This window comes from Symsagittifera roscoffensis, chromosome 9 (genome assembly GCF_963678635.1).
Source record: "Symsagittifera roscoffensis chromosome 9, txSymRosc1.1, whole genome shotgun sequence".
Taxonomy (NCBI): domain Eukaryota; kingdom Metazoa; phylum Xenacoelomorpha; order Acoela; family Convolutidae; genus Symsagittifera; species Symsagittifera roscoffensis.
Window position 1 is genome coordinate 49,976,529 of NC_087070.1, and position 23,748 is coordinate 50,000,276.

At 34.5% G+C, this 23,748-nt stretch overlaps 1 protein-coding gene across 1 annotated transcript in view; it reads right to left on the reverse strand.

Annotated features, from left to right (window-relative positions):
- Positions 1-4,423: 4,423 nt before the first annotated feature.
- LOC134853862 (transportin-2-like) overlaps positions 4,424-23,748 on the reverse strand; it is a 37,405-nt gene continuing 18,080 nt past the window's right edge. Inside the window, exons 7-18 of the mRNA XM_063869810.1 lie at positions 23,262-23,410; positions 23,040-23,183; positions 22,669-22,859; positions 19,049-19,218; positions 18,522-18,664; positions 17,840-18,063; positions 12,653-12,844; positions 12,251-12,422; positions 10,622-10,717; positions 10,117-10,192; positions 9,689-9,863; positions 4,424-5,980 (exon numbers count right to left, since the gene is read on the reverse strand). Coding sequence (XP_063725880.1) covers positions 5,795-5,980; positions 9,689-9,863; positions 10,117-10,192; positions 10,622-10,717; positions 12,251-12,422; positions 12,653-12,844; positions 17,840-18,063; positions 18,522-18,664; positions 19,049-19,218; positions 22,669-22,859; positions 23,040-23,183; positions 23,262-23,410 — 1,918 coding nt within the window. The 3' untranslated portion in view covers positions 4,424-5,794. The remainder of the gene's footprint in view (positions 5,981-9,688; positions 9,864-10,116; positions 10,193-10,621; positions 10,718-12,250; positions 12,423-12,652; positions 12,845-17,839; positions 18,064-18,521; positions 18,665-19,048; positions 19,219-22,668; positions 22,860-23,039; positions 23,184-23,261; positions 23,411-23,748) is intronic.

Genomic DNA, 23,748 nt, shown 5'->3' on the forward strand with positions numbered 1-23,748 from the left:
GTTCAATTTTTCGAACCATTTTCATTCTCAACTAAATTATTTTCACTACATTCAGTACTCAACAATTGATACTGGTTTAGCGACTTAAGTTCTTTTCGGTAAAAATTTCACCGTTTTAATGAACGCTAGGGTTTGATATGTTTTCGAACCATTTTCATTTTAAACCAAATTTATTTTCACTACATTCAGTTGTAAAAATTGATAATGGTTTAGCGACTTGTTCTTTTCGCCAGAAATTTCACCATTTTATTAAATGTTAGGGCTTTGGTATGTTTTCATATATATTTTGATCAATGGTGTTTTTTTAATCGTTTCTACTTCAACAGGATGTCATTCTCCAAACCACAAACAAAACTTAAGCGACCAAGTGGTCCATTAAGTTTTGATGTGGAGAAAGGCTGCTTAATGTAAAATGAATTTTTATTCATTAAATGCTATCGTACAAGATTATTTAATTAAATTATTCCAATTTTTGGAGGACAAGGTGGGTTAAAAAGATAAGTTGGTTAAAACATAGCAAACAGACAGTTGGAAAGGAGTCAATGAACGCAAGTAAACATAAAAAATTTTGGAATTCAACGAAAAAAAATTATTGTAAGCTCTCCGAAATTCAAGAACAATTCATGATTGACTTTTTTGAAAAATTTAACCCAATGTGAGAAAACTGGATCAATAGGTAAAATTTTTGTTTCGCTGGGAAGTTCAATAATTTATTTCCGCTTTTGGAACTAGAAGTCCAGCGTTTTTCGTGACCTTTACACTATCGCTGTTCGATAGTGGAGTTTGCTTTCCTTTCAACGGTTAAATTAAACGTCAAAGAAAAAATCAAAGTCAAATCGCCAAAAAGTAAATTTGAAACTGAGCCTAAAGAAAATCATCGCGACCTATAAGAAAGTTTGAAACATGTTCATTAACTCTTAATAATTATTTGCAAAAACAAGACTAAAAACGCAAATGAGCATAAAATTCCCTGATTGGCTTTAAATTAGGCGATTTTGAACTCGACAAAAAGGTGTCAGGACTATTTGCCCCAAGTCAATTGCCCCAAGTCAATTGTCCCTATGCCAACTTGTCCTATACTAACTTGCCCTACATGGCAACTTGTCCTATGCCAACTTGACCCACATGAGATTTTGTCCTATGCCGTTTTGTCCCATACTTAACACTTTTACTTGATTCTTTGATGTTCAAATTGAGGACCAGCAAGTGCTAATTAGCTAACTTTCCTCGCTAGTCAGAACAATAGAATAGTTAACAAACAATGAGAAAACATTTTCGGAACAAAAAAAAATTGAAAGCAAAGGCAAGGACAATGTCAACATGGAGCTCTAAACCACAAACAAAACTTAAGCGACCAAGTGTCCATTAAGTTTTGATGTGGAGAAATGCTGCTTAATGTAAAATGAATTTTTATTCATTAAATGCTATCGTACAAGATTATTTAATTAAATTATTCCAATTTTTGGAGGACAAAGTGGGTTAAGAAGATAAGTTGGTTAAAACATAGCAAACAGACAGTTGGAAAGGAGTCAATGAACGCAAGTAAACATAAAAAATTTTAGAATTCAACGAAAAAAAATTTATTTTAAGCTCTCCGAAATTCAAGAACAATTCATGATTGACTTTTTTGAAAAATTTAACCCAATGTGAGAAAACTGGATCAATAGGTAAAATTTTTGTTTCGCTGGGAAGTTCAATAATTTATTTCCGCTTTTGGAACTAAAAGTCCAGCGTTTTTCGTGACCTTTACACTATCGCTGTTCGATAGTGGAGTTTGCTTTCCTTTCAACGGTTAAATTAAACGTCAAAGAAAAAATCAAAGTCAAATCGCCAAAAAGTAAATTTGAGACTGAGCCTAAAGAAAATCATCGCGACCTATAAGAAAGTTTGAAACATGTTCATTAACTCATAATAATTATTTGCAAAAACAAGACTAAAAACGCAAATGAGCATAAAATTCCCTGATTGGCTTTAAATTAGGCGATTTTGAACTCGGCAAAAAGGTGTCAGGACTATTTGCCCCAAGTCAATTGCCCCTATGCCAACTTGTCCTATACTAACTTGCCCTACATGGCAACTTGTCCTATGCCAACTTGACCCACATGAGATTTTGTCCTATGCCGTTTTGTCCCATACTTAACACTTCTACTTGATTCTTTGATGTTCAAATTGAGGACCAGCAAGTGCTAATTAGCTAACTTTCCTCGCTAGTCAGATCAAAAGAATAGTCAACAAACAATGAGAAAACATTTTCGGAACAAAAAAAAATTGAAAGCAAAGGCAAGGACAATGTCAACATGGAGCTCTAAACTATCAGTAAAAACTATTAAAAAATAGAAAAAAATTAAAGGAAGTCAAATATTTGAAAATTCGAACTCAGAACCAAGTTAACATCCTCTCCCTAAACGGATGGGGGGGGGGGTGGATGTTGAGTAACTTGGTCCAACTTTGGCATTAGAAACCGGGCCTCGTGTTCAGTGCCTTCGCACTTGCTTTGCAACTCTGTCAAAGACTTTCCTGGACTAATGGAATAGTTTCATAAGCAATAGTTTCAAAGAACAAACAAATCGAAAAGCTTTTCAATTTTTTTTTCAAAACAATCAACTTTGATAGAAGAATAAATAAATCACGCAATAAACGCTTTTAAAATCAGGATTTTTTCATGATTAAAACTGATATGATTCAAAATGAAAAAATCAACCAATATATTCTTTCGAACGGCGTAGAAAACACTTTAGACCGGAATGCCAGATTGAGAGGAACGTTTCAAAGAAGGAAAGTTGCGCATCACGTTGCTCGTAAGTGACCGTGTAATGCCATGGTTTACTTTCGCTTCTTTGTTTTTTCCAGTTGCGCAGTACCAAATGTGCTAATATCTCAAAATCGAAATAACGATACGACTGGAAATGAATAGAAAAACGAGTAAGTAACACATAACTATCAAACAGTAAGAAAAGAGTCAATGAACGCAAGAAAACAGAATAAAAAAAGAATTTGTTTTTTTTTGAAAAAATATTAACTTTTAAATTACGAAGAAAAAATAGATGATCGTTAAACTCTTTGAATTTCTAGAACAATTTATGATTGATGTTTTTTTTTGATAAAACTAACCCATTATGAGAAAACTGAATCAAAAGGCAAATTTTTTATTTGGCTTGTAAATCTGAAACTTAAATTTCATTTTCGAAACAAGAAGTCGATCACGTTTTTCGGCAAATTTTATAATTTTTCGTGAGAAAAACGAACAGAGCCAACTGACAGCTGGAAAAGAGTCAAGGAAAGCAAGGAAACAGAAAAAACTACTAACTTGTTTTTCGAAAAAATCTCAAAATTTGAATTTCAAAGAAAACACATAGATGCCCGCAAAGCTATCTGAATTTCTAGAATATTTCATGATAGAAACTTTTTTGATAAAGTAAGCCCAATTTGAAAAAAAAAACTGTTTTAATAGGTAAAGTTTTAGTTCGGCTAATTTAATTTGAAAATTAAATACCACATTCGAAATCAGAAGTCGATCACGCTTTTCCGTTTTACTGTTGGATCATATCGGATTTGGCCTTTTTTAACGAAGGAAATGAGCTGAATTTCAAGAAAAATTAGAAGTTAAACCGCGAAAATCAAATTTGATCGTGAACAAATTTTGAGACTTTTCCTGAAAAAAAAAACAAAAAAATCATTACGACCCATATAAGAGTCTGAACTACGTTCATCGCCTCTTTAAACATCATCACGACCTATATAAGAGTCTGAACTACGTGCATCGACTCTAAATAAGCCGATGGAAATAAACCGGACAACAATAAGCTGATAATTAACCGAATAATTCTGACAACGCCAAAAAGCATTCACTGCAAAATCTTGCATGTTCCGGCTACATAGCAAGACCGCACGCGATTGGCGCCCTTTTTTTCAGATTGGAAAATCGCTCAGAGATAGTTTGATACACGTCAAATTATCTTAATAAAATCCGCGTTTTTCTATTTTGTGTCAAGATTGAGCTCAATCTTAGTTTCATGCATTGAAAAAAGTGGCTTCGTTCGAGCAATAGATTTCTTCGAAGTTGGCTTTCACATTGAAGATTGCAACTACAAACTGCAACAACATTCAGAAATTTCTCGAAAATCACCTACCGCGCATAATAAATTTTGACATAATAGTCTTTGTACTGATCCAAAAGAGCTGGAAAAATATATTTGGCCTGACAACAATTAAATTTGAAATTTGGCCTTACTTGGGGAGGGGGACTGTCATTCATTTGCTGATGCCGTTCCCACCTTGAGGAGGCAGATGACATTGAGATTCCTCCAACCGGTACCATTCGATTTTCATCTCCATCGTCAGTTTTATATAGTCCATCATAGTTCAATATTCAATTTCATTTAAAAACAAGTATTTTAACGGCTTTAAATTTTTAGAACTAGTTTCAGAACATTGCATTGAATTAAATTGTCAGCAAATTCAGCACAATGTATATGTATTAATACATAGCACAAATTCATGTTGATATAACTACCAAAAGAATGAAAAGAGAAGTTTGAGTTGAGAAAACATTTCATGAATGCATGACATATGGCATCTACATGTTGTATGTCGAACCTGTGTGAACTTCGTTCATGTTTTTCATGTGTAACTTCATGTGAAATCCTTCTTTTTCATATCGCCACTTCATTCGATCACTTCTCACACGCATTCCCAGGCGGCTAATTTTCTCATTATCAGAGGCGATTTCTTCCCATTTGATGAAAATCGACTGATACATTGAGATAATTCAGCGTTCATGTCGTATAGGCTTGTACAAAGCAACGAACCAATTTTCACTCTCTAAACTTTTCGACCGGCGTTTTTTTGCTTTCAATCTCTCGACCAAATCGGCAGGAAACGATCGATTTGTGTACTGGTATTCATTTCTTTTCCGTTTAACACCGGTCGCTAATACAATCACCAAGCAAATATGAACATGGATCATCGCATAGTAACATTTCAAACAGCGTTTCATTGTAATTTCAAGAAGGTAAATTGAGATTGCATTGTAATTAAGAGGTAGCTTTTCATATGTTGCATGTTAATCAAAGTTGCATATTTGTGTAGGAAATTTTTCAGTTTTTAAAACAGCATGACATTGCACTACATTTTATGCATAGCTTGTAATAGTTTGGAAGCAATATATCAACAACTAGGTTTTTGACAGGCTTTTTAGGTTACTTTATTCTAATCCTTAAGAACTTTTCGACTTAACACGATAAATTACTGGCGTTTGACACACGAGCGACAGTTTCCAAATAGGCTAAAGTTTATTTTAACATCCAATTTCAGGCTTCCATTCCTCGAAAAAAGTAAACTGATATTTCAAGGTGAATCTGTGAATCTTTAAGGGAAACTTAATGAAGTGACTTTAAAGGCATAAATCTAAATGCAGAATAACAACAGAGCTATTTAGAACACAATTTTGATTGCAAAGGTTTTGACGCTGAAATAATTCCAGAGATAACTTTGAAGACATTGAGATTTAAATGAGGATAAAGAATGTCAATTAAGCGTAACATAGGTCGTAACATTGGCCTTCTTCGTCCATAACTTCTATTATGATCCCCGCTTGAACCTGATTTAAGCAACCTCACCTGGCCAAGTGACATTTTGAGGTCAAAATCCAGAAATTAACGGTTAACTACAAGCAGCAGAGAATCAATCGGCGCACTTATTTCTACCACGTTTCTTTAGTGCCATCACTCAGAATTAATGAATTCTTAATTAAATTAGACTTTTCAAGCAATCTTTCGATGGACGAAAAACTGTATCATTGATTCATGCCTTCAGCAGGAGGTCTGATCTGTTGCTGTTGATTGAGAATATTTTGTTGCTGTTGAGCCGATGAAATGATACCATAATGTGCTTCCAATCTCTCCTTGAGCAGCTGTGGAAATTGAGATACAAATTTGGACCAGCTCGCGTCACCCACTTGCTCTTTAAATCCCATCAGAATCTGCAGACAAACATAAACGGAAGTTAAAATTAGTCAATCAGAGTGAAGGGCTCAAGTATTCAAAAGAAGGATTTTTATTGGTTGGATTTCTTTGCCTTTCGACAATTGTCATGAGAAAGCAAACATATGGAACACTAACGAGAAAACGACAAAAAAGTAGCTCCATAAAGTGAAATAGGAAAACAGATAAAAAATAAGCCTTGAAAAAAACTTTTGCAGTAGCGGAATCAATCATACGACCAGGACATTTATAGTCCCTTCCTCACATCTGCGCTGCGACCTCTTAAAAATTTGCAAACACTAGCTACAAATGATGTAGCTACATATGCCAAGAAATTGCCAATCCGATGCAGCAAAAGTGGCACCAAATACCTATAGACACAATTTTGCATGTAATATTTTCGAATATAAAAAAACTCGGCATCCACACTAACTTTGCATTGATAAATTGGAAAGCATAAAGGCCAATTATGTTAAAAATTATGCATTTCGAAAAAAAGCGAGTTTTAAATCTTTGAAATCGAGTTTGTACTGTAATGTTGTTTGAAACAAATAGCTTTTTTCGGTTCATTTAAAATGCATCAACTGTGTCAACTTATAACTGATCAATTGTCAAAGCACATGCTATCAAAAAGCCGTAAAGGTGCCCAAAAGTGGCAGCAATATTTGCAACTTAGGTTAAAAATAAATAAGAGTGGTATTATTACACTGCGTTCGATAAAGCTATCTAGTGTAATGGCATAACTTGAGCTATAAAAACAATTTGCTTAATTCAGTTTGTACGATTTATTTTTTTAACGCACCTAAGAGAGGAGCTTGCATCACATGTAATACACAAACAGATGATGCTTAATATTTTTGAAAACCCAAAACTGGCAACAAACTAAACAGATAAAAACTGTTTATCAGCCAGCCAAAAAAACGGAAAGCTAATGAGCCCACAATAACTGAAAATTCGATTTTCTGTTTTTGGAAATATCTAAATTTTAAGGAACATTCATTTGAAAAAAAAACTTAGCCAATAGATGGCTGGAATGTCTATTAGAACTCAACTAAACTTAAAAAAGGAGACATTTTAAACATTTTTCCACTTCTGAACTTTGAAGAAAAAAATCACGTTAAAAATCTTTGAATTTCAAGAACAATGTTATGATTGACACATTTTAGAAACAGATGCTAAGCGAAAGTCCATACCACTTGCGTTACAACACGAATATAGCATGACAAACTAACCGACAGGGAGCCGAGAAAAAAGCCGTAGAAAAAAAAAAAGAAACTGATTTACCAAAAACTAGTCTTGAATAAAACTTTCATTCAAGAAAAAAGCCACAAGTAAGACAATTGAATGAGCATCGAATAAAAACTTAGAAAGATGTAACAGAGCCGACAATTCTTCAGCAGACACACATTGCGCCGAAAGAATTGATTCTTATAAAAATACAAAGCAGTTTTTAAGTCCCCCTCAAAACATTTATAAAAAACGCCTTAGCTACTCAAACGACTCAGAAAGAGGCCGTTAAGCCGATATATTATCAACTGAAACCTTTTAAGCCGACTAAAATGAAACATAGCTAATAGACACTCGGAAGAGAGTCAACGAACATACGGAAACAGAAACGAAACTAACTTGCGTTTTTTAAACTTCAAACTTCAACTATCGAACTTCACAGAAAAAAAAATATGCCCTTAAAGCTCTTTGAAATTTATTATGATTAATAGTTTTTTGATAAAACTAACCCAATTTAAGACAAAGAAGCGAAGCTCTGCATCGCAAATACAGAGAAAACAAAAAGCGAGAAAACAAAAAGCATCTGTAGAAAGTGCAACAAGAAAAATAAGAATAAGCATCGAATTAGCAAAAATTCGGCTAGGTCTAGGATTCGATCTGCGACCAGCTGCAATCAAGAGATTTTGAGTCTCACGCACTAACCACTCGGCACCGCACGCTGACCCATCGAAAAACACGGCTCACGAACAAAGCGGCTATATATGCTAATAAATTGCAAATGCCATTCAGCAAAAGTGGCACAAAATACAAAAAGACACTATTTCGCTAGTAAAAATTTGGAATATGACCAAATGCAGGCATCCACACTAGCTTTCTTCAGTTCATTTGATAAATTGAAAATGCATCGAATGTATCAAAATATTACTAATCGAATGTCAAAGCACATGCAATCAAAAGCTGTAAAGGCGCCCCAAAAGTGTAAAACTGACGCTGTAAAGCTGAGGCTAGTGTAAAAACTGTTTAATAGATAATGTTTACATTCAGCTGGGAAATATGAAAACTACACATAGGCGAAGCTGCGCTTCGCAAACACATCCAAGAACACTACTTTTTTTATGTCGCTTGATAGAGCTGTTTTTTGGAAATAGTAGAAATAAGCCTCGAATTTGTAAAAACTCGAGGCTTAGCAAAAACTCGAATTAGCAAAAATCAGCGACCTAGCAAATTTGAGTCTCGCGCGCTAACCTTCAGCCACGGATGCTTAAAATACCCAAAAACTAGCAACTAATAATGCAGCTTCATATGCTAAAGTAGCATCAAATAAATATGCTAAAGTAGCATGCAAAAGTAGCAACAAATACAAAAAGATGCACTTTTCCATGTAAAAAAATCGCAAATCATAAAGCCACATTATGTATAAATTACGCATTTCAAAAAATTGCGAAGAAACAAATAGCTTTGATCGGTTCACTTGATGAATTAAAAATGCATCAATTTTGTAAACTTATAACTATTCGAATGTCAAAGCACATGTTATCAATAAGCTGTAAAGGTGCAACTAAATATCAAAGGTGCAACAAAATATCTTATTGCCAATTTGATGCAGCAAATTCGACGCAGCAAATATTGTTGCTTTAAGCCACAACAATAATTGCGACTTAGCCGCAACAATATTTGCGACTTAGGTTGGAAAAAAAGGAAGTTCGTACTATAACACATTGCTTCGCAAGTGTAATAATCCACTTTTAAAATATGAAGTCCATTAACTTTATTTTCATTGTATTTATCTTTTCGTTTTGGAGAACGTAATTTACAGCAAATGAATTTTAAAGAAAACGAAAGGCCACTTGCGAAAAACAAAATTTGAGCGTAAACAAATGTGAAAACGACACGACTGAAATTTGTCTTCACTTCGTTCATTGAGACTTATTAAGGGAACCAAAACAATTAGGTATTAATTAGAAGTAAACTTAAGTGAATCATAACTGTAAACTTAGCCCGGATTACTAGCATTGCAATTACTAATTAATTTTATGAAATTGAGCATGGAACCACTTCTTGAAATTGCTGAATGAAAATAAGTCTAGTCCAGATTATATAAGACTCGCTCGAAAAATAATTTATGTCCTTCCCAAAAAAGAAGCTCGAAAAAAAACAGGGCAGCTTCTTAATAGAAACAGTTTACTCACTTGCATCTTACACAAATCAAAGCGGAGCTTCGCATCAGTTGCAATACAAAAGGTAGAAGAGAAAAACTAAATTTTTCATATTTTCCGAGACTACAAACCCTCACATTGCGACGGAAGTAGTCAAAAAAAATGATGAAAGAAATAAAATCAAAAGCAAATAGCCTTGAAAGTTTGCCGGCAACAATTAAAGGAAAGCCAAGTAAGACAGAAAATGACAAATTTTCCCTTTTTTTCAATTTTGCTTCACAGGAAAGTTATTTTGAAGATATTGCCACTTAATCTTGAGCTTACCATGTAGAACATCTGTTTGAGGTCCTGTTTAGGCGTGGCCCAGGAGGCAATGGCATCGCAAAAGAAGATGAAGTCCTGCAATATGCCGGCCGGGTTTACACTGATCATCGCACATATTCCTCGAAACGCAGAATCCTTCTCCTCGTTGTCCCGAATATTCCGAAGACTCGTGCACCTCAAAAGACAGGTTTTAGGTAACATCTCACAGTTACGCTGTGATTTATTTAGAAAATAGAAGAATATTATTCAAAAAATGGCCATCAAGGTTCTGGGCTTTGATCAGAACGGGCCAATTAAAACATACTTAAAACAAAAAGGACAAACAACGAAAAAAAATTTAAAAATTCAAAGTTAACGTTCAAGTTTCCGGACTGCTGTTTTAAAAATACCGCCCCTTGTTCTTTATGTGGTGATCTGAATTCACTTACCACGGTCTGATAAATTGGTGCAATTGAGGCGAAACTGCAGATGGACACACATAGCCGACTCTGCCCAGGGTGATCGCTAAGCAGAAACAAATCAAAAATTATTTCCACTAACTGTATTCTTTATATAAACAGACATTTGCTAAATTATCAGACAGTTGGAAAAGTGAAAAACGAAACTGAAAAAGGAACTCTGACTCGAGTTTCACAGAAAAAAGTTAGATCAAATTTAAAGTATTCGAATGTCAAGAATTCACCAAGTTGACAATTGAATAATTGGTTTTTTATTTCCTTCTATTTCTCCACCATTTGCCCATTAACAGCACAATTTGCCTTCAATTTGGTACATTATTTCAAAGTGAACTTAAGACACCATAATTCAACTGCCAAAATACTTTTTGAGCATAATCAAATGTTAATAAAGACTTTTCCGAAAAAACCACGACTAAATAGGTGAAAGAATTATTGATCCTCGATAATTAATCCTGAATAAGCATATTTAATTTACCTGTGTTCTCCATAAGCGTCTTGGGAATATTTGATCTGTTAACAATTTCGATCAGCTGCTGAAGAAATAAGTGCACATATGGCTCCATTCCACTCCCTAAAACCAGATAAATTACACGTCTTTGAAAAATTTCCGAAAGTTCAATTTTGAAGTATAGAAACGCATAGTGAAATCGTAGCAGATAAACAGAACAAACCCAGTTCAACAGCGGGCAACTTGCCTGAAAGCATCATTTTTCAAAAAACTTTGCTATAGCCAACAGACAGTTGGAAAAGCGTTAATGAACGCAAGAATAAATTGTGAAAAAAATACTGACTTGTTTTTTGAAAAAATCTCAACTTTCGAATTTCAAAGAAAAATAAGATGCCCTTAAGGCTCTTTGAATTTCTAGAAAAAATTATGAATGACAATTTTGTGATAAATTAACACAATTTCAGAAAATTAGATCAATAAGAAAACATTTCTTTCACTGGGAAAACTGAAAAAAAATTTCACTTTCGAAGATAGAAGTTGATCACGTTTCAACTAATGAAATAAACTGATCATAAAAAATAATCAAAAATCGAACTGCAAAAAAGTAAACTTGAGCCTGAAAAAATTATAAAAAATTTTCTGGAAAAACCAAAAAAATATATCGCGACCTATATAAAGTCTGAACTACGCTCATCAACTCTTATAAAATATGGCTTGAAAGCTCTCTGCATTTCAAGAGCATTTATTGATTGTTACTTTTTTTAAAAATATATCAACTCAATTTGATAAAACTGGACCCACAGGTAAAACTTCCAATCTGCTGGGAAATCTGAAAACTAAAATCCCTTGTTCGATACTAAGAGTCGATCATGTTTTTCGTCAATTTTTCACTTTTGCTGTTGTGGCGGAGTTTGCCTTCCTTTAAAAAAAGAAAGGAACTGAACTTCAAAAAAATCAAAAGTCAAACAGCGAAAACTCTTACTGCATTACGACCTATCATTACGACCTATACAAGAGTCTTCAATACGTTTATCGGCTCTTAAAAATGATCATAGCCAATAGACAGTGAAGATAAACAGTTACGTTAAAAAAACAAGGAAACCGAAATAAATTCATAGGATATTTTTGAGCATTTTTCATTATTTGATTTTCCATTGAAAAAATATATCACGAAGCTCTTTAAATTTCAAAAACTGCTTACGATTGGCTTTTTTTGAAAATTATCGTCTTCAAAGAAAACTGAATCAACACAAATTTTTTATTCCGTTGTGAGATCTGAAAATTAAAATCCACTTTCGAAACAAGAAGTCGAATCACGTTTTTTGTGACCGTGATTCGACTTCTTGTTATTCGTTGGTACAGTTTGTCTTTCTTTCATCAAAATGAATGAACTGAAATTAAAAGGACAAATCATAAAAAAAAATCAAAGTTGAACGTGAAATTTCAAGACTTTCCTGAAAAAAAAAATATTCACGACCTATATAAGAGTCTTCATTACGTTCATCTAATCTTTAAAACTGACAGGAAATTTTTACAAGGAAAATTTGTTTTTAAGTTTATTTTGAGAAATCATTTGTCGTAACATTCTGAACTTGTTGCACAGCAACCGGCTATCTTTGTTATATTATGCGACAAGATAGTGTCGTCTCTCCTTACCCATCTTCATGGCGATCTCTCCTATGGCCCAGGTGGCGTTGTTGCAGACGGAGATCAGCTCAGGCACTAGATTTTCACTCAGAACAGGCATCACTTCATCCATGTGGGGTTGAACTATGTGGAAGCAGGCCTTGGTCAGGTCTCCCAGAAGGGCAAAAGAACTCTGCCGCACCTATATCATAACCAAAAATGCTATATCCACATTTAACAACTATTATCCACAGTGGAAAGGACTATTCGGCTATTTAGGGAGACCCACCGCTGCACTAATTTATAATATTATACCCTGGTTAAAGCATTCTAGCATTTTAGGTTGTTTTTCTTTGTGTATTTATTTCACTAGAGTCTAGCTGCGGACCAACTATGGCCAGACCAATTGTCTTCAAGCACGGCTATTTTAACCTCTGGTTGTACATCTCGCATGCACTGGAGCAGCAGTGGCATCATGTCTGTCGTGGACGTGGGGGATGAATCCAGCAGTCCCCCTATATTCACGCCTCCCAGTCCCTCTACCACACTACTCATCAGGTCAATCGCAACCACCATGAAGTCCTTGTCCGGCTCCTCCGCCCCCGAGGGGTCCATGCGATGCATCTAAAGATACAAGTGACATATCATCAATCATGTTAAATGAATTCATTTTATTATTTATGGAAAGAGACCTTTACTGTAAAACTCATTATTGACAATATCGTAATGGTTTTAAACAGAGCCAACATACAGTAGAAAAAGAGTCAATGGACACAAGGAAACAAAAAACTGACTTCTTTTTTGGAAAACATTCAAATTTCATTGAAAAAACATATGGCTTTCAAGATCCTTGAATTTCAAGATCAATTTATGATTGGAACTTTATAAATTAAATTAACCCAATTTGAGAAATCTGGAGTGATTAGTAAAGTTTTTAATCCGCTGGAAATCTAACAATTAAATACCACTTTTGAAACTAGAAATCGTTCACGTTTTTTTGCTCCATTTGCACGTTCGAATTTGGAGAGTACTATTTACGTCACTTTAAGCAAATGCACTTCAATTGAACTCAAAAAGTGCACATATACCTAAAGGCATTCAGAAATGAATTAACCTGTGTGAATGAACTTGTGGTTATTAGAGCATTTTAGGCATTTCCAGACTTATCCTGAAAAAAGTAAGCAAGGATAGCCGGTCACTGCAAATAGCACAGAATGTTCCGACGATAGTCTTGACAAAAACACAAAATTTTTTCAAATTAAGGTAGTTTTTTTTCTGTGTGGTGTAATAGAAAGATATAAACGAAAAGATAGAAATTAGGCATATTAGGCAGTCATAGTCGAGACTAATTGGAAAAAACTTTTTGACACAGGCGAAGTTGCACTTCGCATACACAAGCAAAAATATGACCGATAACGCTACTGGGAAAAACTGATTGAGTAAAACTTTGAGTCTACAAAATAAGCAGTACCAGTCAATTTGAAAACAAAAGAAAATTACCAACTAACATGCCTCAATTTATAGAGCAGGCTATGGAGCAGTAATAACATGAAAAAAATAAATGTAATAAAACAAATCGATTTTTTTTAAATTTGAGATTTTTGTAAAAATCATCCCCCCACACGCCATATTAAGTACAAATAAATACATTTCGCTCCTAGTTATATTTTGATTGTGGCAAATAAGCTTCCTTCAACCAATTTGGAACGACTTTGATGACAGATTAAATCTCCGGTTACGTGTTAATAGCGCCTAATATATCGCGCATTAATTGTCCCAAATTGCCCATAATTTTACGTAAAATGATCACAGGTGAAATATCTTTCCAAATCTAAGCTCAGGACAACAATACTTTTTGAAGGATTTTTTAAAGTCTCGTCAAGATGGCTAGTTAAAAAATTCGAAATTTGTCTGAAGAAAAAACCACCCCGAGCACAAACATTCAATTACTTTCGTTACAAAAGTCAGAACAAAAATAGTCTGTGTTAATATCCTTAGCACTGGCTGTACTTAATAGCTGGTTATTGATCAAAATGAACACATTTATCGCAACAATATTTGCGTCGCAATAATATTTGCGACTTAGGTTGGAAAAAAAATAGTTCATACTATAACACCAGCTTTGCTTGAGTAAAGAAAAAGAATAAAAATGAAAAAAAAAAAATGTAAAAAAAATGAAATTTTTCTAAATTTTTTGCAGAACTTTTTTGATTCCCAAAGTGGTTTTCACGGCTTACCTTTGTAAGCCTGCGCGCTGACTGACCTTATGAGCTGGAAACTAGACCAAAAATCAAAAACTTCAAACCGGTTTTTCTCAAAACTGAGAAAAAACTTTCAAATTTTTTAATGTCGCTCGAATTACGACTAAAAGGGCTTTTATATGATATATAAATCGACCCATTTTGCTGATAGTTTTCGGTACCTTATTTTGCGTGGAAAACCAAAAGAAAAATACAACGATAGCCGGTTACTGAGCAAGTAACACAGAATGTTCCGACCATTGTCTTAAACAAAAAAAAGTTTTTTTTTTAAATTAGGGTTGTTTTTTATTCTGCGTGGTGTGCTAAAAAAAGATTTGAACGAAAAAAAAACTAGAACTCAGGCATATTCGACATTCATAGCAAAGTAGGCCAATCGGGAAACAGTTTTTGTAGAAAAATGACTAGAAAAACGAAAAAAAAATCGTTAAATTAAGCATAAATAAGCTTTGTAAGCCTGGCTCAGCCTAACCTTATTGGCTGGAAATGATCAACTTTTTACCAACTAACATGCCTCAATTTATAGAGCAGGCTATGGAGCAGTAATAACATGAAAAAAATAAATGTAATAAAAAAAAACGATTTTTTTTAAATTTGAGATTTTTGTAAAAATCATCCCCCCACACGCCATATTAAGTACAAATAAATACATTTCGCTCCTAGTTACAATTTGATTGTGGCAAATAAGCTTCCTTCAACCAATTTGGAACGACTTCGATGACAGATTAAATCTCCGGTTACGTGTTAATAGCGCCTAATATATCGCGCATTAATTGTCCCAAATTGCCCATAATTTTACGTAAAATGATCACAGGTGAAATATCTTTCCAAATCTAAGCCCAGGACAACAATACTTTTTGAAGGATTTTTAAAAATCTTGTCAAGATGGCTAGTTAAAAATTCGAAATTTGTCGAAGAAAAAACCACCCCGAGCACAAACATTCAATTACTTTCGTTACAAAAGTCAGAACAATAATAGTCTGTGTTAATATCCTTAGCACTGGCTGTACTTAATAGCTGGTTATTGATCAAAATGAACACATTTATCGCAACAATATTTGCGTCGCAACAATATTTGCGACTTAGGTTGGAAAAAAATAGTTCATACTATAACACCAGCTTTGCTTGAGTAAAGAAAAAGACTAAAAATAATGAAAAAAAAAATTGTAAGAAAAATGAAATTTTTCTAAATTTTTGCAGAACCTTTTTAATTTTTTGATTCCCAAAATGGTTTTCACGGCTTACCTTTGTAAGCCTGCGCGCTGACTGACCTTATGAGCTGGAAATTAGACCAAAAAATCAAAAACTTCAAACCGGTTTTTCTCGAATTACGACTAAAAGGGCTTTCATATGATATATAAATCGACCCATTTTGCGGATTTTTCGGTACCTTATTTTGCGTGGAAAACCAAAATAAAAAAACAAGGATAGCCGGTTACTGAGCAAGTAACACAGAATGTTCCGACCATTGTCTTAAACAATAAAAAAAAGTTTTTTTTTAAAATTAGGGTTGTCTTTTATTCTGCGTGGTGTGCTAAAAAAAGATTTGAACAAAAAAAACTAGAATTCAGGCATATTCGACATTCATAGCAAAGTAGGCCAATCGGGAAACAGTTTTTGTAGAAAAATGACTAGAAAAACGAAAAAAAATCGTTAAATTAAGCATAAATAAGCTTTGTAAGCCTGGCTCAGCCTAACCTTATTGGCTGGAAATGATTAGCTTATTACCAACTAACATGCCTCAATTTATAGAGCAGGCTATGGAGCAGTAATAACATGAAAAAAATAAATGCAATAAAAAAAACGATTTTTTTTAAATTTGAGATTTTTGTAAAAATCATCCCCCCACACGCCATATTAAGTACAAATAAATACATTTCGCTCCTAGTTACATTTTGATTGTGGCAATTAAGCTTCCTTCAACCAATTTGGAACGACTTCGATGACAGATTAAATCTCCGGTTACGTGTTAATAGCGCCTAATATATCGCGCATTAATTGTCCCAAATTGCCCATAATTTTACGTAAAATGATCACAGGTGAAATATCTTTCCAAATCTAAGCCCAGGACAACAATACTTTTTGAAGGATTTTTAAAAATCTCGTCAAGATGGCTAGTTAAAAAATTCGAAATTTGTCGAAGAAAAAACCACCCCGAGCACAAACATTCAATTACTTTCGTTACAAAAGTCAGAACAATAATAGTCTGTGTTAATATCCTTAGCACTGGCTGTACTTAATAGCTGGTTATTGATCAAAATGAACACATTTATCGCAACAATATTTGCGACTTAGGTTGGAAAAAAATAGTTCATACTATAACACCAGCTTTGCTTGAGTAAAGAAAAAGACTATAATGAAAAAAAAAAATTGTAAGAAAAATGAAATTTTTCTAAATTTTTTGCAGAACCTTTTTGATTTTTTGATTCCCAAAATGGTTTTCACGGCTTACCTTTGTAAGCCTGCGCGTTGACTGACCTTATGAGCTGGAAATTAGACCAAAAAATCAAAAACTTCAAACCGGTTTTTCTCGAATTACGACTAAAAGGGCTTTTATATGATATATAAATCGACCCATTTTGCTGATTTTTCGGTACCTTATTTTGCGTGGAAAACCAAAAGAAAAAAACAAGGATAGCCGGTTACTGAGCAAGTAACACAGAATGTTCCGACCATTGTCTTAAACAATAAAAAAAGTTTTTTTTTTAAACTAGGGTTGTCTTTTATTCTGCGTGGTGTGCTAAAAAAAGATTTGAACGAAAAAAAAACTAGAATTCAGGCATATTCGACATTCATAGCAAAGTAGGCCAATCGGGAAACAGTTTTTGTAGAAAAATGACTAGAAAAACGAAAAAAAAAATCGTTAAATTAAGCATAAATAAGCTTTGTAAGCCTAACCTTATTAGCTGGAAATTATTAGCTTATTAGCTTGAAATTAGATTAAATAAAATTTCAAACTGGTTTTTCTCGACACTGAGAAAAATTTCAAACTTTAAATGTCGTTCAGAGCATGCAAAAAACCTCCACTGTTGTCTATTTTTAGCACATCATTTATTGTTAATCAACAACCTTTGAAAAAAACTTGAAAGCAACATGGAAATACTCTCTACTTCACAAAAATCGAAAAATAAATTAAGCACAGAAATGAAAAAAAATCACGACTGAAAGGGCTTTTATATGATATATCACTCGAACGATGATTAATTTCGGTAACTGATTTTTCGTGGAAAACAAAACAAAGAAAAAACTTAAACACACCCTTGTACTAAGTTCCTCCGCATTTTTCAAATGGCCGCAACAATCACCAGGACCTATACAAGAGTATGAACTACATTAATCGCTTCTTACTAATTCAACTCACCGATTCCTGTTGGAGATTTCTTTCTACCAAATTTTTACATCTTGCGAACACTGGCTGTGCATAGGGAATGAACCCGGCCTGGAGTGCTGTGGCAACTGATGAAAGACACTCTAGGAGTGGGAAGAGACCCTTGTCATCGTCACGCAGTGCGTTCCACTTCTCGATCAGAGGCGGCATCAACAGTTCAATGAACTCGGGTTTGTTTAGATGTGTTCCCACGGCGTCTGCAAAGTAAGTAAATGACATTATAATAAGCACTTTTATAAAATAAAACTTTACAATTCCTATAGGTATGTTTTACATCTCAAGCAAAATATGCAGGCTGTTTTTTCCACGCCCCAATGAAACTTTTGAAAACTTTCATTGCTGCTGGAATCACATCTGAAAGGATTTTAATATGTTATACCAATTCTGAAGTTTATTGATGATCCACAAGTTCGAGCGACAAAAAAAACTCGAATTCAAAGTACTTCCACGCCTACGCTAATCGGAACAATTATGAAAATTGCCAAAAAATGGATTTTACATACCATTCAAATTGAAATATTTGTCGCAGTTCACAACTGCAATGAATTACTGCATCATAATGAGTAGTCTTACATCCCCGATTATGAAGATTTAAAATATTTCGACTGTGTGCAATTCATTGTGAAAAAAGCTTTCGCTTATTATTTTTTCAAACCTGCGAGTGTTCCGATGGCGTCGTAGAGGAGGAGGAGGTTGTTGGCCTGGTACTTTTTGAAGGCGTACACCAGAGTGTCCAAAATGAAGGGCAAATAGGGCACCAGTTCAGTTCTTGCATCCTCCTCCAGAGTCGCAAATGCACTAAAAATCACAATTAAAATCTATGCATTTTAACAACATCTTATCTTTTACATTGACTTATCATGATGAGTATAGTATGTATGATTGAGAGAATAAATAAATTAAGTACTTGTCCATGATTCTTCTCTTTCTGACAATTTTTTTCTCGGTTGTCTTTTTTGTATGCAGAATTATTACCCCTCCTAATTTAAACATTGCCTATTATTGTTATAATCTAAGCCATGTCAAATGCGAGGACATAAAACGCTACAAAAACCAAATGGGCTAAGTGTGCTACGTGCAAAAGTGTCTGTTCTTGCATGTGGTGGTCTGTACTTATAGTACCGTGGTCACATGTTAAGAAATGTGGTCGCCGAATCACACGACAAAAAAAACTAGTGAGACCTGCATGCTGCCTTCTGCACACGTTTGTTCGCATCTAGAATCTTCCTCAGCAGAGCAGACATTAAGGGCTGGAGACAGTGGTCGTGTGGTTGTTGCATCACCCACTGAGTGTAGCGAGACAGAGTCCAACACGTTATACTCCTCACCAGCGCCTTCTTAGAATTCAACGCCTGAAACGACAAAATTTTTTGAACCCAAAAAAAGGTGGCTAAATAGCTTCACCGTCGAAATCTCGACAGCATCTCTACACTACATTCGGCTGCATACTCATTTTCAAAACCAACGAGACATTTACCTCAAGTATACTATTAAAATATCACACAGAGGCGAAGCAGATCTTCGCACAACTTGCGATACAACAAAAGCGTACTATTGCAAGCTACTAAATGGTCAGTGACAAGGAAATAACTAAGTGGAAAAAAATGGAAATGCCAAAAATTCGATCACAGAAAAAGCAGATGAGAAACACAGCCACTAGCAATAAGCACGCTTTTAGTATTTCCGAGCGTTTACTAAGCCAGCAAAACGTGGTTAGACGTTAATTGATCCGAAACAAAAATAGCAAAGGAAATTCGAACATTTTTTTTTTAATACGAAAAATTCAACCTCTGAAAAACACAGACGACAAAAAGAGCAACTGGCATGAAAAAAGCTATAAATATTTTTTAAGCGTTCACTAAGCCAAAAATTCGTTTTTAGACGCCAATTAATCCGAAAACAAAACATGTCAGAGGAAATTGTTCTCATAAAAAACATTGAGCGATTAAAAAGTTTGAACTTTTAACCTTTATACAACCAGCCGAGCTGATTTATTAAGAACATGAAGAATCACTTTTATCCTTATACGGATGCACAATAAGTTCACCAATCGGAAAAACAGGAGCCGAAATAATTTAATACCGACAAAACAAGAGCCGATATCATTTAGGCCGAAAAAAAACTTCGAAGCGAAAAACCAAAAAACCGGAAAAAATACAAGTCAGGTAGAGTAATTTTGAAAAACTAATGGACTTACAGCGCAAAAAAAATGCGAGGTGGCAACTAAGCAGACAAACTATAACCCGACTAATCAATATTTCCCGGAAATAAAATTTAAATTTGAGACTGAAAAAAGACGTCCGGCCCGGACTCAAACCCCAGGCCTTCAATTTCAAAGTCCACTGCATTACCTCCAGACCACGTGCGATGATAAAGCAGCATCAATTTCAATTATAAATCTGTAAGAAAAGTTGTTAAGGGGGGAGTATGGTTACCGGTTACAAAAAAAATGCTCTCGCAAAGGTAGAAATAACAAATTACATGAAAGAATCATAAAACACTTTCAGTTACAAAAAATATCTTACACAAGAAATGTAAAAAAAACGTCGCAACTAATCCGACAAACAAAAAGCAGACAACCCGTAGGCCGATCATCTTTTGATATTAAATAGTTTAGGTTAAACAAGCACGTGCTGACCGGATTCGAGCGTAGTCCCATAAACGTCACCTAGTACCTTTCGTACTGTAGTTAAAATTGAAATTTCGAGCATGTTTGCTTGCTGCGGAATTGAATGCTGCAGAAATGATTCAGTGATTTTGTTAACCTAGTTGTTAACTAAAAAAAAGTATATTCGTTTGATAACGCTTGCTAAAAGCGTAAAAAACAGTAGAAATTGTTGTTGTTTTTAGTCGGAGGGGTGCAAGTCTTTTATGATTGGCGCTTTTTTCATAAACTTAACCCAATTTAAGAAAACCGATTCATTGATAAGTATTGATTGGGACTTCCATAAAGAAAACTGAGAATTATATTCACTTTCGAACTAAGTAATTCACGTTTCTTAGCGCAGTTTTTGTAATCGGAGAGAGTTATTCGCCTTCTTTAGACCAAATGAATCAAAAGTCAACCACGACGATCGGTAATCAACCAGAAACAATATATCGATCATTGCAAGGGTCATATCACAGCTGCCTATTTTAGAAAACAATGAGAAACCAATCTAAAACTTTTTAAGAACGAGGATAACCGGTTCGGCGCAAGTAGCACAGAAAGCTACGACCTCAACATTGAGAAAAAAAACTAGAAAACTTTTTCAAAATGCGCGTTTTTTCCTACACTTTGTGATGAAAAGTCATAATTTGATAGAAATAATAGCGCAGAGGCGAAGTTGCACTTCGCATACACATGCAAAAATATGACCGATAACGCTACTGGGAAAAATTGAATGGGTAAAACTTTGAGTCTACAAAATTTCAAAAGTGACGCACGCCAATTATGAGTCTACATAATTAATAAGTTAAGCAAGCCAATTATGACGCATTAGCAGTACCAGTCAATTTGAAAAAATAACTTACCAACTAACATGCCTCAATTTATAGAGCGGACGCAGTACACGAAAAATTTCATTAAAATGATCCGACCCTCCAAGGTTCGAACCCTCTTATTTTACTGCTGGTCTCCTTCCCTACCTCTACGCTACAGATCCATGATGCCTTGAAGCTAAAGTGCTATTTGTAATATAATAGTCTGTGTTAATATCCTTAGCATTGGCTGTACTTAATAGCTGGATCAAAATGAACACTTTCAAAATGAACACATTTTGTCGCAACAATTGCATCGCAACAATATTAAAAGTTAAAAAAAAGTTTATACTACAATACAAGCTATGCTTGTATAAATAAGGCGTAATGGACAACATATTTCAAAAATAAAAGGAAAAAGTTCTAAAAATTTTATGTTTTTTATTATCAAAAATTTGCTGAAAAGAACGTCAAAATCTAGTTTTCTTAGAGTAAAACTAAAATTTCACGGTTCAATTTGAACTATGAGCCATAAATTATACGCCTATTTTGAGCATGCTTTCTCGCTTTAATGGCTTAAAATTAGACTGAAAAATGAAAATTTTCAAACTGGTTTTTCTGGACACTGAGAAAACTTTTTGGAAATTTTATATGTCGTCCGAATCACGTCAAAAAGGGCTTCAACATGTTATATTACACGGCCTCTTTCCTCTAATGATTTCCGTTGAAAAACTAAAACACCCGAAGACAAAGTTTTTCCCCGAATTCAGTTTTTTCCTTTCTGAGCAGCATTTCTGAGCGTGATCTGAGCAGATTCAATCAAAGTTTGCTAGAACTTTTAGTGAAGTGTTTATTGACTGCAGTTATATTTGCAAAATTAATGACAAAATAATAACTAATTTGTTTTCAGAAAAATTTTAAAAAGATAACAACTCTTAGTGCTGAAGAAGCGCTGAACTTAGCTTAAAAAACTTGTTTTCCACAGTTAAAAACAAAATATTTATAGCTCAACTAAGGCTGTTTAGGTCGCTCAAAACTAAGCTGTTTGAACTCAATCTGTTCAAAAAACAAAATTTGCAAGAAAATATGTTGCAAAATATGTCGCTATTTAAAAAACAAAAGTTTCACAAAATGGCAACAAAATATTCCAATTACGTTTGAAAAAGTGGACTCGTATACAGCACAAGCGTAGCTTGTGTAAGCATCAGTCGAACACTAAACTTACATTTAAAAACTTCTGCATTTGAATTTCTTCAACTGTTAACCCCAGCAGTAGTTAACTTATACCCGGTTTGAGCTTTACAAAATAGCTTGAGAACATACAAAAACTAAAACTCACTAACCTGTATTAGAAATGGGATGAGATCTGGGAGGTGTGGGATCATGCCCTTCATGCACCCTTCAGCTATAGCACCCAGCGCGAGAATGGCCACTTCAATCTCCTCCCACTCTTCAGACTGGAGTTTAGAGGTCAGAATAGGCAAAAGGGTCTCCAGAATATCTTCATGGAATACATTAGACAACACGTCCAGACCTAGAAAGCAATTAGAAACACGCATGAATAATAACTACTCTGAACCATTCATGACTTGCATCGTCTTGAAGTGACAAAACAAACCGTAAAATTCACTTAAAATGCAGAACAACAGTTTCAAGTAAAGAATTAGCGCAAATTTTGCTTCTTAAAAATGAGCAGAAAATGTGTTCGCGTCACCTGCGGCTGAGCACTTGCGGAGGTTCCAATTAGAGAGAGTGTCTTCGTCGTCCTGGTCACCCAGACCCCCTCCGAGCATGGGACTCCCAATGTCTTCATCATCATCCGAACCATTCGCACCATCACCACATGCTGTCACTTTTCCTGCGCAAAATCACGTGATATACAGGGAAAAAAAACGGATTTCAACTAATAATCATAATAAACTCGGGATATTATTACCGGATGTGTTGGACATTTTGGAAAAGTGGAATCTGGGCTTGATGTCTTTTTCCAGGTCGGGTATATGCTGATCTTCCTCCAAATCTCCCTTGAGAAGGATCACATCTATCTCAGAGTAGCGCATGCACTGCACAAGCACCGGGATCAGTCTAACAACAAAATAAATTAAAATAAGTAAGTCATTATTACACTATGCGCTGTCAAGTGTAATTTTTCAAGTTTGATTTTACAAAAGAAATCTTTAATGCAGTTAAATTTGAAACGTATCTAATACATGTATTTCGAAAATCATGGTTATCAATTAGATTTTCGAAATTTTGTTTCCCACACTAATTTTCAGTTTCTGTTTCGAGCGACTGCTGAAATTTCAACAGCTCCTCCTGTGACATTCAGAAACACTCAATATAAATTATATAGAAAGTAGTAAAGCGTTGCAGCAGACCAAATAGATTTTAAAAAAAAATAGGCAAAACTTCAGTTTTGAACA